Consider the following 16,771-nt stretch of genomic DNA (forward strand, 5'->3'; position numbering starts at 1 on the left):
TGCCCGGATCTACTGAATGACGAGCCGGCTCGTGCTGTCGAGCATCCCTCACAGGGCCCCGGACACTGTGACTGCGAGTCGTACGAGGCTGTCTAGGTACATCCTCCTCGTCCCCGCGCTCCTCCACAACACGGGCTCCGGTGCCCTGTGGAAATTGGACACCCCGAGCTAATGGGTTGTCGGGGGGCCTGAAGCTCACCGAGAGTTCGCCCGGTGTCAGCGCTGATATGAAGTAGTGACTCGACAGATCGTCAGCATCGGGGTCCAGGGGCATGACACCACCCTAGAAAGCAACAAAGATAATATATTAGAACATAAGTAAAACCAGTAACGGTGTGGAGGATAATCTTAAATAACTGATTACCTGTCCCTCGAATAGATCGCGCAGGCCGTGAAGCTTCGGCTTACCCCTGAAAGTCCATCTCAAACACCGAGGGTGCGTTGTCGGATCACCGCTAGATGCTGCGACCATGTGTCCGAAGCCCGGGACGCGCTCCAATGCCCAGACATATAAAGCCCACGAAGGACCGTAGAAGTGATACTTCTCGCCCTTTCCTGTCTCTCTCGTATAATGGCATAACATCTTATACGAATACGCGCCCCAGGGGAATCTATCAAATGCAGCCAGATCATCCACCAACACCCAAAGCCACGGCTGTACCCGCGCATCCAACCCAAGAACAAGGGTGTGAGCCACACACACGAGGACAGCACGAAGGTACAGGCTCCCATCCTCATCATCCACTCGACTATCCAAATCGCACACGCGTTTGATGAGCGACTGTATGGTCATGCTTCGCGTACCGCAGAATCGTCGGTATGCCTCCACGCGACTGCAGTCGTGCTGTAATGTCGCATCGAACCTCGATCCCCCGAAATTGAGCCCAGTCACTAATGCGTAGTCCGCAGGGGAAAATCTGACTCGTGCTCCGCACAGAAAGAAGCACATCTCATTTTCTTCTGACACAATCTGCCTCGATACAATCTGGTGTAATGCTTTATTGCTCTTCGCGCCGGGCCTCCAATCAGTGAAATGCCCAAAACATGATGCTCTAAATCTTCCCAATAAATCTGAATTGCACTGTTCGCCGACCACATTTAAAGTTTCAACCAGCTCCGGAAAATGTGAATCCCTATAGTAGGTGCTGATAGCAACCTCCGTCTGGTCTATAGTGTCGCGACGAAGATATGGGACATTCGCCTATTCATTTACAAAATGAATACCATATTAAATTCAGTAAAAAAATTAAAAAATAATACAAATAGGCATAATTAAATAACTACAATTTAATCAATACCAACCAATTTAATTAAACTGCAATTTAATACTAAATTCAGTAAAATTCAGTAATATTAAACTGCAATTAATACCAAGCAATTTAATTAAATTCAGTAAAATATTAAAAAACTGCAATTTAATATTTTACCAAGCAATAACAGTTTCAATAATTAATAATTAAACAATTAAATATATTTATTTAATAACAGTTTCAATAATTAAACAATAACAGTTTCAGTAAAATAACAGTTTCAATAATTAACGTAAACATACAGATATATTTAGTAACGTATTTTAGGCCTAAAAAGAAACTATCCGGCCGGTGAAGTGTCCGGTAAAATGAATCCGTCCGGGTACATTTCAGATTGAAACTGTTCCGGCCGGACGCATTATTTCGGGCATAGTGCCGGCCGGATAGTTTCTATATAGGCATAAAATACTTTATTTTATTAAATTACACAAAAACCACACAAACAATGCAATGTAATACCCAGCAAAACTCGCAATAATAATTCAATAATGATTACTTAAACAAATATAATTAAATTAAATTCAGTAAATTTCTAATGATTAATATAAACATACAACTAATTAAAATGGAATAATTTATGCTAAAACACGATCGGTCCGGCTGGTGAAGTGGCCGGATAAATCGATCCGGCCGTATGTTTCATTTAAATAATGTTCTCGGCCGGATCGATTTATCCGGCCACTTCACCGGCCGGACCGATCGTGTTTTAGCATACATTATTCTATTCAATTTCATGAAAATTAAAAATAAATACCTGTGAAGAAGATGCCATGGATGAGTCCGAGTGTGCTTCAATCTTTTGAACTCTCTGTGCTTCAATCTTTTGAACTCTCTCTCTCGGTGGGTAAAAGTGAAGAAGCCGATAGAGGTGTGTGGTGGAGTAAAAAACCCTAGTATTTTAAAGTAAGTGGGTAAAAGTGAAGAAGCCGATTGTATCGGCTTTATGTCTATCAAAAGGGAATCAAATTTTGAAGAAAGATATTTTTACCTTTATGTATCGGTAACATGCATGATTTTTTTGGGTAACAAGCATGCATTTATTTGGGACGGATATTGAGTATATTTTAAATTTAAAGATATCAATTGATTTACACGATATATAGTGTTATATAGTACTATATATCAACATTCAAGAATAACACAATATATATATATATATATATATATATATATATATATATATTTATATACAAATAATTTCAAAGAATATATGTATTGAAATTAAGATATTAAAGGGAAAAAAAAATTTAAGATAGATACGCATGGATATATATTATTAGCGTCTTGATTTTTTTTTTTATGAAATTGAATAAAATAGAATATTTTATGCCTAAATATCATCGATCCGGCCGGTAATTGTCAAGGAAAAATGTATCCGACCGGGTCATTTGTAAATTGAAATGTACCCGGTCGGATACATTTCTCTGGCCATTTTACCGGCCGGATCGATGATATATCGACATAAAAGTTTGTATTCTATCTATTTGTATCTTTATATTAATTTTTACTATTTTGCTGAATTTAATTTAATATATTGTTTAAGCGTTAATTAGTGTCCGGTCGATATATTTACAATTTAAAGATATGAACACTATATATATATATATACAGTGACTTACAAAATCATTGCATGCACAGATTGAAATCATTTCGGTCATTATTGTAAAGAAATGCATTGAAACTCAAAAATGTGTAAGATTGTATAAGAGAACCGAAATCATTACATTTGATGTTGACCCACTTAAGGGTTAATTAGTAATTTAGGGCATGGATAGCTTTGCATGATAAGGGTGGGCATTTTTTAAAATATGAATAAGGAATGGGGCACTTTTGCCTATTAACACTAAAATCAATGTGTGCTATCATATATCTTCTGCATTCGACTCTCTTCCTGAAAACTATTCGTCCATAGGATGCCAGGTGTTGCTTTATAATTGCATGAAATCAAATGCAAATGGTATATGTCACTGCAGTGAAAAGATATGATTCTAGAATCACAACTACCCCAAACAATGCAACTCACCTGTCCCCTCTCTATCTCTCTCTTTAATGATATAGCAGCATCCCATTTTACTCATAAAAAATGTGCGATCAATAGTGTGTGAGTAAAAATTGAATGAAATTGAGTAACGAACTGATCATATATAGCATTATTATTATTTGGAATCGTACATTATTAATGAATCAAGAGAGTTTGAGAATGAAAGAGAAAATTTCGTGGGAAACTTGGTGGGCCCTCTCTAAATGGATGAAGTGATGACCATCTAGAACGACGATCTCATGATCTGGGACTAAGGTTTTGAAGGTGGAGCTCTCGATGTATTCCTTTGTACCGCCGCTTTTGAATCCCATATCCTTGTCACCCACAATCAACTTCGCCGGAACTCCGATCTTCGATCCTTGCCACGCCGCTAGCAGCTCCCAATTTCTGTCATCAGATTTCACCATTACAGCGCTAGTGATCAATTTACCGACGACAAAACATATGTGGATCGGATACTCACAAGTTTAGGGCTCGGTAATAATTGAAACCGCCCGTGAAGCCCGACTCCTGGAATTTGTCGGCGAACACCTGAATCTCTTCCTCCGTGATCCACGGCGGCGTCACCGATGGCGTTTCTAGGAAATCGATGATTTCGGTTCCGGGAGGCGCGATGAGCATCTCAGTCTTGTTAATGAGCAGGAACTTCTTCATAACCGTCGCGCAATCGTACCTCGCTAACGCCCTCTCCGCTCTCCCTGCTTCCTGAGTTCAATTTTTTTTTTTTTTTTTAATGATTTTAAGTCGCAAAAATTGGGTGATTGATTGATTAATTACCTGGAACTGGCAGAAGTAGAAGTCATCTCCAAACATTTGCTTCATTGATTCGAGGGGTTTAATGTTAGTAAAGCGAGGAGCGAACGGAACGGAAAGAACTACGATTCCTTTGACTCTGTCGGGGCGCAGCAAGCTCAGATACCAAGCGGCAACAGCTCCCCAGTCCGTCCCCACCACATACGCCTATTTCCACATGCCAATTTATTATCACTGTATATTTCTAGAGAGAGAGAGAGATTAGAGAAACCTGTTGGACAGAGAAGTGGTCGAGCAGGGCAATGAGATCGCCGACGATGTGCAGCCAAGTGTAAGAAGAAGGGGAGAGGGGGGCATCGGTGTCGCCGAAACCTCGCAAATCGGGAGCGACGGCGTGGTAGCCGTGGCCGGCAAGGAACTCCATCTGACGGTGCCATGAGAACCAGGTCTCCGGGAAGCCATGGAGCAGCAGCACCAACGGCCCTGATCCTTTCTCAGCTACATGCATCCATATGCCGTTGCCTTTTACTCTTTGGTGATTCACATCGCATCCCATCATCATCGGTGCCGCCATTGCTTCGTCCTCGGTTATCTCACTCTACTTCAAATCTCAATGGGTTGATAGTGGTGTTTGGTGTTGACTTTCATAGTCAATAAAGACGGTTTGTTAATACCATATCGGATATGTATTAGCAATCATAGTTTTGCATTTGTTCAATTATTGCTCTTGTGAAATTTTCAAAAATTTCAAATAATTAGTAAATTTCGCATAAATAACAAAAAAAAAATATCTACTAAAAAACTTAAAAATCAATAGATTTTTATAAATGAAGATAATTTTACCTCTATTATTAATTTTTCAATACTGTCTCTCTTTTCTCTCTCTCCGCTTATCATCCCGTAACTCCTTCTCCAGCAATGACCGTTTCATATCCGCTTCTCTTCTTATGACCATCATGACAATTTGATCATATTGCCATGGTCGTTTGAGAAGTAGATGACAAGTATCCATCGGGTATAACATCACACCTAACATAATCCTTATATTTTTATCAATTGAAAAAATCATTAAGCGTCTATTTTCAACTTTTATTTTATCTCCTTTACTGAGCCAAGAAAGGTTAAAAGGACGTGGGTGTACCTCGACTTTGAGATTGAGCTTCTCCATCATTTCGAAAAACACCATATTTTCACAGCACTCTCCATCAATAATAACATTGCATATTTTTCTACCGCATGTGCATCTCGTGTGGATGATGTTCTGATAGAGCCAATTTTTCTCTTCTTGAATAACACTTAGGCATCTTCTCGTCACAAGGAATTATCCTTGATCTCCATAAGTGACTTTTTCGCCATCTTCATGTACTTCATTGGTGCCTTCAACTTCTTCAATCGGTTCGTCTTCTTTAACGAGCGAGACGATTCTTCTATTTGGGCAATCATATGCAATATGCCTAAAACCATGGCACTTGAAACATTATCGAGAGGACAAAGCAGAATTATTTGGAGCATATGTCTTCAGCAAATCACTCATCTTTGCTAATGGCTTCGACGAAGTTGGGTTGCTTAAAGTAGACTTTGCATTAGTACTGGCGCCTCTTTTGTTAGCAAACCAGTCTTTGTTCCAAGATCGAAAGTTGCTCACTGGTGCTTCATTGATTTGTTTCTCCACCTTCAGAGCAAGCTTGAAACATCACTATATATCCAATATGGGTGCAATTGGACAACATTGGCAATTTCAAACCTTAAACCTCCATGATAACGAGCTATTGTTTGTTCCTCGGGATCCATGACTTGACACCTCATTATGAGATGTTCAAAATCAATTGTGTATTCTTCCACTGTCTTATCCTTTTACTTGAGATTATGAAATTTGAGAAAAATATCTTGACGATAGTTCTTGGGTAAGAACTTTCACCTAAGAAACTTTTTCATCTTTTCTGAAGTTTCGACCTGACCTTTTGCTTCATGAATGCGCAGTTTCTTCCCACCAAGTTTATGCATGTTTAGTCAATTTGATAGCAACAAGCTTCACTTTACGGTCTTCGGGAATATCGTGACATTAAAAAATTCTTTCATCTTTTCCGAAGTTTCGACCCGACCTTTTGCTTCATGAATGCGTAGTTTCTTCCCACCAAATTTATGCATTCACCTAAGAAACTTTTTCATCTTTTCCGAAGTTTTGACCCGATCGCTTCATGAATGCGCAGTTTCTTCCCACCAAATTTATGCATGTTTTGTCAATTTTTGATAGCAACAAGCTTCACTTTACGGTCTTCGGGAATATCGTAACATTCAAAAATTCTTTCAATAGTGTGCAACCAATTAATGAACTCTTCGGGTTGCATTCTTCCTTGAAACACTGGGACATCGACTTTGGCGTTGAAGAATGGTTTAGATTGACGTTGGTGATGACCACGGGCTCTTGAATGGTCACTTGAATTGCAGTTGCGATAGAAAGGATTTTATACCTCGTTATCAGATTCGGTATCATCCTCTGAATCATGATGCGACTCATCATGTTCCATCTATTCGCCTTGTGCACGCTGTTGTTGGAGTTGTTGCACTTATCTCCTTAATATTTCCAGCTCGATGTCACGAAGATCGTGCTCACGTCTTGGAGCTTCACCCTGATTGTTCCTTTGACGTGGGCCATCACGAACCTTGGCTCTGCTGCCACTTGATACCGGCCAAATGGAAAAGTGAGAAGAAAACACAAGTAAGCACTCCAAGAGAACTCTTCACTCTAAAGAATCCGCCAAAGAGATTAGAGAGACTCGTCACCTTAAGGAATCCACCAAAAAGCTAGGAGAAAAAAAGAAGAACTTCTTCAAACAAGTTTAATAACTGAAATTATAAGTAATTGTATTTCAAATTGATGCCTTCACTCTCCCACTTAATATATATATAAGTGGGAGAGTGAAGGCATACATATATATATATATATATATATATATATAGGAATTGGTTCAATTGAGATTTATATATATTTTGAGATTTTGAGATAAATGAACATATAAGTACATTTTGATGAACTTGTCAATTAATTTTTATGAACGCGCGTTGGTCTAGGGTTCAATCCCTACAAGTGGCGTGTTTTTTAAATAAATTAAATAGATTCATATGTTCATCAGTTATATTGGTTATGTTCAAAGAATTTATTGATATGTTCATTTATCTCAAAATCTCAAAATATTTAAAATCTCAATATAAGCTAACCCTATATATATATATATATATATATATATATATATATATATATAGGGTTAGCTTCAATTGAGACCACTTCCCTATATAGAGAATAGAGACCAAATCACAGCCATTGATCTCACCAAAATCAATGAATCAGATTAATCCGAAATCTTCAAGTTTAGGAAATCCCGTAAATTCCTCATTTTCCAAATCTGGGAACCAACAGACATTATTATGAACTTACGAACATACTAATGTGCATCGTTGTGTTCGTATAAAAAATAAATGAACATACTAATGTTCGTCGATATGTTCGTATAAAAATAAATGAACATACAAATAAACATACTTATGTTTGTAAGTTCATAATAATGTTCGTTGGTTCCCAGAATTGGAAAATGAGAAATTTACGGGATTTCCTAAACTTGAAGAATTCGGATGAATCTGATTCATTGATTTTGGTGAGATCAATGGCTCTGATTTGGTCTTCATTCTCTATATAGGGGAGTGGTCTCCATTGAACTCTTCCCTATATATATATATATATATATATATATATATATATATATATATATATACATATATAGAGTTGGGCTAAAATAAAAACAGGATTTTTTGTTTAAAATAGGAACACATTTCAACCTTTGATTTGAATAGATCTCAGGGTCAGATTTAATGCATCAATTATGCTCAATTCAACGTAATTATACACGCTCTAAGTAAAAGAGGTTAATCATGTCATTTAACTTTTTCTAATCAGTTACTTTGATACGTTTTTTATTTCCCTATGATTTCCATATCTAAAGCATATCTTCTCTCACTAAATTAATCCCTAAATTAAGCCTGTATATTATCTCTTAAGGTCTTATGAAATTTTCTGCGCACATAATTTTTATCTCTCTAAGACGCAATGAAGCTGAAGTCCATTTGTTCTTTTCGTTGCTTGAAGATTTACATGGAGTCGCTTGGTACGTCACTCTTAACAGTTTGAAGCTATCCATGTTATTATCAAAAAATAATTTTTATGTTGCTCGATATATAAGAGATGCGATTATACAATACATTGATTTTATGAACTATATAACACTTTAGTTCGAATTGCAATGATTCAGACATTCGATTCATGCATGCCAATGCTTTTGTTCATGACGATCTAAAATGCATGAATTTAACAGTTTACATGAATTCGTGCAAGATATAATTTGCCTATAATTTGATTATGTGATTCATAAGAGAAACCTTTACTAATTCATAAATTTTTTGGGTTTAAACAATGAGAATATGTATTGTCTCACGTTTCAGGCATTGCCATGTGGTTTAAAAATTGTACTTTGATTCATATGGTATTCGTATCCATGCCCGATATGAATCCTGAATCTTTAAAATCTAATTCGTATAGATAATACACATGGTTAATATACATGACCTACTGATTCGTGCCCACTGCAAGTCCAGAATTGTTCAATGCATATACATGTCATTTTTTCCTAATCTGTATTCTCTGCATTTTACAGAGGATGAAATTCATAATGATGCAACTGCTGATTCTCATTGCCACTTACCAGTTTGTGAAGACATTAAGAAACCCTATGTAGGTCAAGTGTTCTAAACATTGGACGAAGCATATGATTTCTATGAGAATTATGGATATGCTGCGGGCTTTGGAACTTGCAGGGGGTCTGTCAAAAGAGGCAAACATGAACAAATATTGTATCAATACTTTATTTGTACAAGAGAAGGTTTTAAACCGAAGTCGCATGAGGATCTAACGGAAACAAGTTCGCAAATCAAAATTCAACATTCAATCTCTGCACAGTTTTCTGATACAGTTTGTGGCATCTCCTGATCGACATGCGATCTCTGCACATAGGAGTCTTGCTCGGTGAAACAACCATCTCCATAATTTAGCATGCTAGAATTATCAATCACCCAATAGTTAAGCTTCCCTGGTAGATCCATAATCGGAAGATCAAGGAGATATCGAATCCCAAATCCATCACTGCTTGCTGCTGGAGAGTATTAAACTCTTTGATTGCTTTTGCTAAGATACAAGGTGTTGTCCTTGTGAACATAGACGGGTATTTCTCTGTCCGTTTCACATCAACTTGGTTGTAGTTCACACATGTTTCTTGACGATTCTCGTATCTTGATTTCTTCACCAACGCAACAGGAGACACGGAAATTTGTTTTGCCACATCCACGTTCTTGCGCTTGTTCGGTAAACCTAATTCATTAAAAAATAATTAGAAAAGTTAAAAGCGAATCACAACTAACCACATATCATACATAAAAACAATTTCAGATTATACACACACCATTTAATGTACTTCAAAACAATTACAAATTATAGCAAACTATTTAGAAGCCCACTTAATACTCAATTTTCTGAGCTATGAACCGTTATTCATAAATCATAGTAAACTATTTACACACCTTTTAATACGAACTCTAATAGTCGCCTTAATATTTTTTTAAAAAAAACACATCCTGTTAAATAAGCACGCATCAACTCTCTGAGCAATGGATCGTTCCTATGCTTCGAACGTATTGCATAAAGTAATATATCGAATTTCATACAATGTATAACTTTATATGCTTAATAGTCGCATATTTTAAAAATAGATACATCCACCTTCTTCTACATGTCTGCTCGCGCCATCATGTTCACTCGGCTCCCGAATGACAATACCTTTGCGCCTGTTCCTAGCTACAAACTCTGAAATAATAATCGGAAAATTAATTAGAACACATCAGTAGTATTATCTAGTGAACTGAAATTACACGTTCTTTAACTATATTCTAAAGTTTCATCTTCGGTTCATATTAAGTAGGGCAACAATACGTAGAAATTAGCTAGCTCATACTTAATCACCCACTCCAAACATTACTAATAAATTTATATTCTATTCAGCTTCAACTATTTAAAAAAAAAAATTGTTCATACACACCTAACCACCAAATGAACAAGAATTGTTATTTCAAGATATATGTGTGTTACCCAAAAAATTCCACCCCTTACCATCGGCTGCAGAATTTATCCAACCGCCATCTTCGATTCCATCATCAACGGCAATACCCTTGCCCTTGTCCTTAGCCGGTCTCTTGCCTACAAATTGGCAAATAGGAACAGTAAATTAACAAGAATGACACCATAGAAACATTACTAATATGCCAGTTCATAATACACTGTCATTCTATTCATCCATTATACTCACTGATTCATAGAGTAGTCTAGTCACAAAAATTGTACATAATGAATCCTCTTTTTAAAACAGGATGAAACAAAACAAAAGAGGGCCACGATTCATACGACAATACAGAATGAATCATACTTGCACAACGTGGTTCATACATCAAATAATTTACCCATTTAATAAAAAAATTCATCCAACTAGAATTCACATATGGTTCAACCAACACATAAGCGTGATTCATACATAGACAATAGGGGGAGGGTTTATAGGTTTGCTCCAATCCCCGACGCAAAGCACACTAGAATTCACATTAAAACAAAAAATTGTTTACTTTGATTTCACATTAAAACACATTCAAGTGTTCATATCCAGGTCGCATCGGAAAAAAAATGCTCATAAAAAATGAACCACACCATCAACATATACATACCAGCTCTCTTTGATTTGGTAATCGCCATTAAATATGTAAGATCCTAGGGTCTTTTAGATCTTCGATACTTCTATACGAATTGTCGTCTCCCTGCGCAAAGCCAAGAAAATCGTATGAATCTTAGTATGATTCGCCCTCGCCACAGGAAATGAAGAAAGGAGAGAGTAGTAAAAAAAAATCCTAGAACCTTAGTATGAATCCCCCCCTTTCTGCGCAAACCCAAGAAACTTGTATCCCCGCCGCAAATGCTGAAATGAGAGATCTCCAAATTAAAACCCTCCAACTTCCAATTCATACACTTAGAAATAATATTTTATTAATTGTTCAAAGATTTGTGAGATCAGATCATATCCTTTGAGTTCGCAGAAAAATAATACGGTAATTTAATTTCCAATTAAATGGGGCGCTATTTTCGGAGGGAGGTTGATGAAGATAATCAGCTGAATTTTTTTTGGACAAAAATATCCTTATCGGTCATTTCATGTATGAATCACAGTATCTTATATCTTGAACCGATCAAATATTCACAATATTTCTGGACCGCAAGATTAATTAGATCTATGGTTGATATTCATTTCTATTTTAAACACTAAGGGGTGTTTTCACCCTAGCCCAACCCTACATATATATATATATATATATGTATATATATAGATATATATAGAGTTGGTTATAGTGAAAATCGAAATTTAAAATGAGAACTGAGAACAACACTGCACTGGCGTATAAAGTTACTACATTCATTGTACAATTAACTGTATTCGAAAAAAATGAAAAAAAAAATTCGCTCCCTCCAGGATTCGAACCCAGATGGTGTATTCATCCATCAAAATGATGCATCCACTGTTGATAATCATGATTCAAGGATTGAGGATGGTTCTCCGTTCTCATTTTAAATCTCGGTTCTCATTTGAACCTCCCTATATTATATATATATATATATATATATATATATATATATATGGGAGGGCTAGAATAAAAACACTTTTAAGTGTATAAAATATGGATGAATCTCATCCCTTAGATCATCAAAATCTACGGTTGATTCGTAACCCTCCTGGACGAATTCGTGATCCTGGGTTCGAATCCCAAAGGTAGCAAATATTTATTTTTCACAATTCGTAATCATGTTGGATGAATTCGTAACACTGTTGGATAAAATTCGTAATTTGAAAAAACGTTTATATTTATACACTTAAGAGTGTTTTCATCCTAGCCCATATATATATATATATATATATATATATAGGGGAGGACTATAATAAAAATACATTTTATTGTATAAAATAAGAACCATTTTCAGCCCTTAGATCATATCTACGGTTGATTCATCACCTTGTTGGATGAATTTATGGTCCTGAGTTCGAATTCCATAGGTAGCAAAAAAATTATTTTTTGCAATTCATACTTATACAGTGAATTCATACATGTTCTACATAAAATTCACACATTTTTGCTGGTTTGTAGTTTTTATTTTAAGAGCTATTTTTATTGTAGCTCTTCCATATATATATATATATATATATATATATATATATATATATATATATTCTAATAAAAACCTCTGTTAAAATGAGAACTAGGAACCTAATCTTGACCTTTTAAATATTAGATCTAATAGTTAGGATTTAGTCAACAAAAGAAACTGTGCATCTATTATATTTTACTGTGCACTTAAAAAATATGCAATTTATGCAATTGAAACCAACAATGCAAAATACTCAAGCAAATCGAAATTGTGCATCTATGCAATTGAAACTGTGCATCTATGCAATCGAAATTGTGCATCTGTAGTTTAATCTCAGCCCTCTATTATTTAAATCAATGGCTTTAAATTGGTTCCTAGTTTTCATCTTAAAAGGGGTTTTTATATTAACCATACCCTATATATATATATATATATATATATATATATATATATATATATATATACTAATCTCTTATAACCCTTCACTTCCCCCAGTAAATACAAATTCACTCATGTTCCAAAATACTTTAATAACTCATAAATCCAAGACTCATAATAATTCCTCCATTCCATTACAAATGTCCTATTACTTTTGGACATGAAGATTAAGAAATGTGTAATTAGTAGATAAAATAGATTGATGAAAATTATTTAAATATTCGGTATAGAGAGATAAAATGTTGCCAAAAAAGGAATAAGATATTTGTGATGGGACATTCTATTATGAAAAATGGAATATTTGTAATGAGACGGAAGGAGTATGAAAATATATTGACTCCTCAATTTTCAAATTGTACTGCTACCCTCTAGTAAAATAGCCATAGTTCCTTCTAGAAAACTCCAAAAGACCTGTAGTTTATTGGATATGAAATTAGATCCATATAGTTTCGAAACCATATAAGGCTCATGGACATATTCATTTTCAATCAAAGTCGGTTGGTGTTAAAGTTGACCTATCTATTACATATTTATGTTGAAATTCTGCATCAATCAGACATTTGCAAGAGTAAGAATAATATCTATACTAATATAAAAAGGGCATTGGGCACGTGAATTGTCTATTTTATCCTATTATATATTTTATTTTAAGATTATTTTATATTATATATTTATAAGAATATATTAATTTATTAGATATTACACTAAATCTATGTAATATAAATCTATAAATATATCTTTCCAATAAATTATACTCACCTAATTGTTAATTGAAAAATTAAATATAATATATATTATATTTATATATTTTTTATTTTATCAAATAAAATAATATTAATTATGCGTACAATTTGTTGAAAGTAGGTGAATTCATTTTTTTCGGTTTAATTTTGGCCCGAAAAGAAAATGGACATAGATAATCACAATTTAGAAAACCAAACCGAAATTACCAAAATAACTTGATGATTGTTCCATTTTTGTTGCAATCGTCTAACAAAAAAATTACTTTACTATCTTTTATTTTCATCAGGAAATCTGATTTTATTAATTCTCAAAATAAAATTATAAACTTATCGATGTCTGGAAATCAAATCTTTGCTTTAGTTACTTCTATGCAGGGAACGAAACTAAAAGAATGAATCAAATATAGACAAATTAACAATGAAAAATGCAACATAATACAACACAAAAGCACAATAAAGTAGTAGGATTATAATAGAACACCAAATCTGGTCCTAATGCACAAGGAATATATTGTTGAGAATGAAACTATTGACCCCATTGACAAAGATGCAACACTAACTACTGTGTGCAGAGGCGGTTCTGGGGGCGTGCGAGGTGGTCGATCGCACAGTCTGTGTGTATAAATATAATTAAATAAACAAGATGCACGCAAGCGGAACCTTTACATCACTAATTACTATATAAATATAATTAAATAAGCAAGTCGCACATAGACGGAACCTCTACATTATATATACAGACGGGATCAACACACAAAAGTGGAAACATTACCTATATAAAAGTGAAAAAATTACATCGCGAAACCTCTACACCATGTAGGTGGGACCAAGTACCTATAGAAAAGTAGAAACACTACCCACATAAAGTAGGAAAACTACACTGCTCGCACGCGTGATTGAATCTAAGACCTCTCGTTAAGGAGAGTCTTTGAATACCTTAATTTTGTCACTTGAGCTAGCCTCATTGGCGTTCGTCAAATTAAAATTAAACGAACCATATTATATACAGATAAAGGACAAGAGTGGAAAATTATAAATAGTACTCCCTCCGTCCCAAACGAAATGTCCTGTTTTCCTTTTTGGGCTGTCCCAAACGAAATATCACTACAAGAAAAATGCTAATAGACAACATGCGAAGCATGTCATCTATTTGAAAATCGCATGTCATCTATGTAGGTGTAGTCTATTAGGGGCGCTAATAGACAACGAGCATGCGCATGTCGTCTATTAGCTGATAGACGACATGCGCATGAGCGTTGTCTATCAGCTGATAGACAACGCGCATGTGCATGTCGTCTATCAGCTAATAGACAACGCGAACATGCACGTTGTCTATTCGTTGAATTTTTTAATTTTTTATTTTAATTCTGCAGTTATACTTAAATTTCCAATTTTTTCAAATAAATATTTTATTAAATCCAAAAATTCATAATAAATAATTTAAAATATATACACGAATAATAAAAAGGTCATTCATTAATTTCAAATATTCTTTATCATCCTACATTGAAAAAGTATACATCATACAATCATCCTACATCAAATCCAATAAAATATTGTTGATCATAAAAATGCCTCTTCTCGTTTCCTTTTGGTTTCAGTCACTTTAGCTGCTTGTTTATCTTGCTTCTCCTGCCACTTCTTTGTTTGATTCGTCTGATCACTTAAGAAATATTCTCCATTTTCCAGTAGCAAATCAACCTGACATTACTCAAATGGCAAAATTAATGAATGAAATCAATCTTGCAAACTTCCATGTGCCAAAAAAAAAGGAATGCACATATACATATACATATACACGTGCAAGATCAAAAGACAAAATAATGATCATATCTCACAAACAATAATATTGCTGCAGTCCTAGCCTTAGAAGTCCAATCAACAGACATGAAAACATCATGACAACAAATGATATATACTGAGATATATATCTCAATAGTTTAAGAGATGAAGTCAACAAAGGAATTGCTCAAAACAAGATAGAAAAATCCATTAACTCACCTGTATGTTCACAATAAAAAAGAACTCGGGACCCCCCTTAGCAGCATATTTCTGCACGGTAAAAATAGTTTCATTTTCATCTACACAAACCAATAGCAATAGTGATTCGAGGCAAATTCTGAAGAGGTGACTGAATGTCTATAATTTATATTTTATAAAAGGCAAAGTGCAAAAAGTAACACTGACCTGAACTATGCCCTCGGGACGGAAGTAAAGAATGGAACGCCTACAATATTTTTTTTTATCTATCTAGGTTAATAGTCAAAAGAAACACCCCTTAAAGGAGTAAGTAAGGCCAATATACTGATATGGAAGAGATGTGTTGCACTCTTTCATAGCCTAACATGCTTCAATCACATAAGAAGCAATCTTAAAATCTGAAAGGAAACAATTAAGCCGCAGTTGGTGGAACAGAGAAGTTGATCTACTTTGTGCACTTTTTTCATGTAATCCTACAAATGTCCATGTTTTCAAATTTTCATATCAACATGTTTAAAGAAAAGCTCCCAACACTTGTTCCTTACATATCAATTGCTGAAACTCTTACTGCAGCAGGGCATTCATTCTAGAGATGACCAAACATAAATCTGGGTGCCTGCAGAGACAACAAGCTCACACAGACCTTCATTATATCTAAATAATGGACCATAAAATAAAATGCAACATCCTTACTGGAATTCTTCCTCAACAGTGATATCAAAACGAAGATTGTTGATGAAAATCGTTCGATTTAACTACTGCTTCCATCATCGTCCTCCTTCCCTGCAAAATCCACATCTCAGATTGTGGTGAACTAAGTGATATCATAACTAGTATTCAAGATATTTCAAGGCAGCCAACTAAGTGATAAATTACAAAAAACTAAAAACAAGATTGTAAATTATGTGGCGTGGCGATGTGCACTACAAATAAACAACCACTGCATAAGATGACTCACATAATAAAGCACTGTGCAAATAATAACTCATGGCATTGGCACATCACATGACTTTGCAATTATGAAAAAAAGAAGAAGATAGAAGGCATGAGAAAGCTAAGTAGATCCAAAGAGCAGGAAAATGGAGAATACCATCTCCTGCAGCATCAGCAACTGCAACTGCATTATACACTCAGCAATTGTCTGCCCTTGCATCGCCTCCATAAACCATCTTCTATCCTCCTCACTAAATCCAAAATTATACCAATTAAAGCACACATTTTG

At 35.1% G+C, this 16,771-nt stretch overlaps 1 protein-coding gene across 1 annotated transcript; it reads right to left on the minus strand.

Moving 5' to 3' along the window:
- Positions 1-3,432: 3,432 nt before the first annotated feature.
- On the minus strand, positions 3,433-4,830 carry LOC131021648 (uncharacterized). Its single transcript, XM_057950903.1, has 4 exons — positions 4,376-4,830; positions 4,129-4,311; positions 3,815-4,056; positions 3,433-3,738 (listed from the first exon to the last, which is right to left on the minus strand). Exons 1-4 carry the CDS (start codon positions 4,676-4,678, stop codon positions 3,495-3,497), a joined length of 972 nt encoding a protein of 323 aa, XP_057806886.1. The 5' UTR covers positions 4,679-4,830; the 3' UTR covers positions 3,433-3,494.
- Between the last annotated feature and the right edge of the window lie 11,941 nt (positions 4,831-16,771).

This window comes from Salvia miltiorrhiza, chromosome 4 (genome assembly GCF_028751815.1).
Source record: "Salvia miltiorrhiza cultivar Shanhuang (shh) chromosome 4, IMPLAD_Smil_shh, whole genome shotgun sequence".
NCBI classification, from domain to species: domain Eukaryota; kingdom Viridiplantae; phylum Streptophyta; class Magnoliopsida; order Lamiales; family Lamiaceae; genus Salvia; species Salvia miltiorrhiza.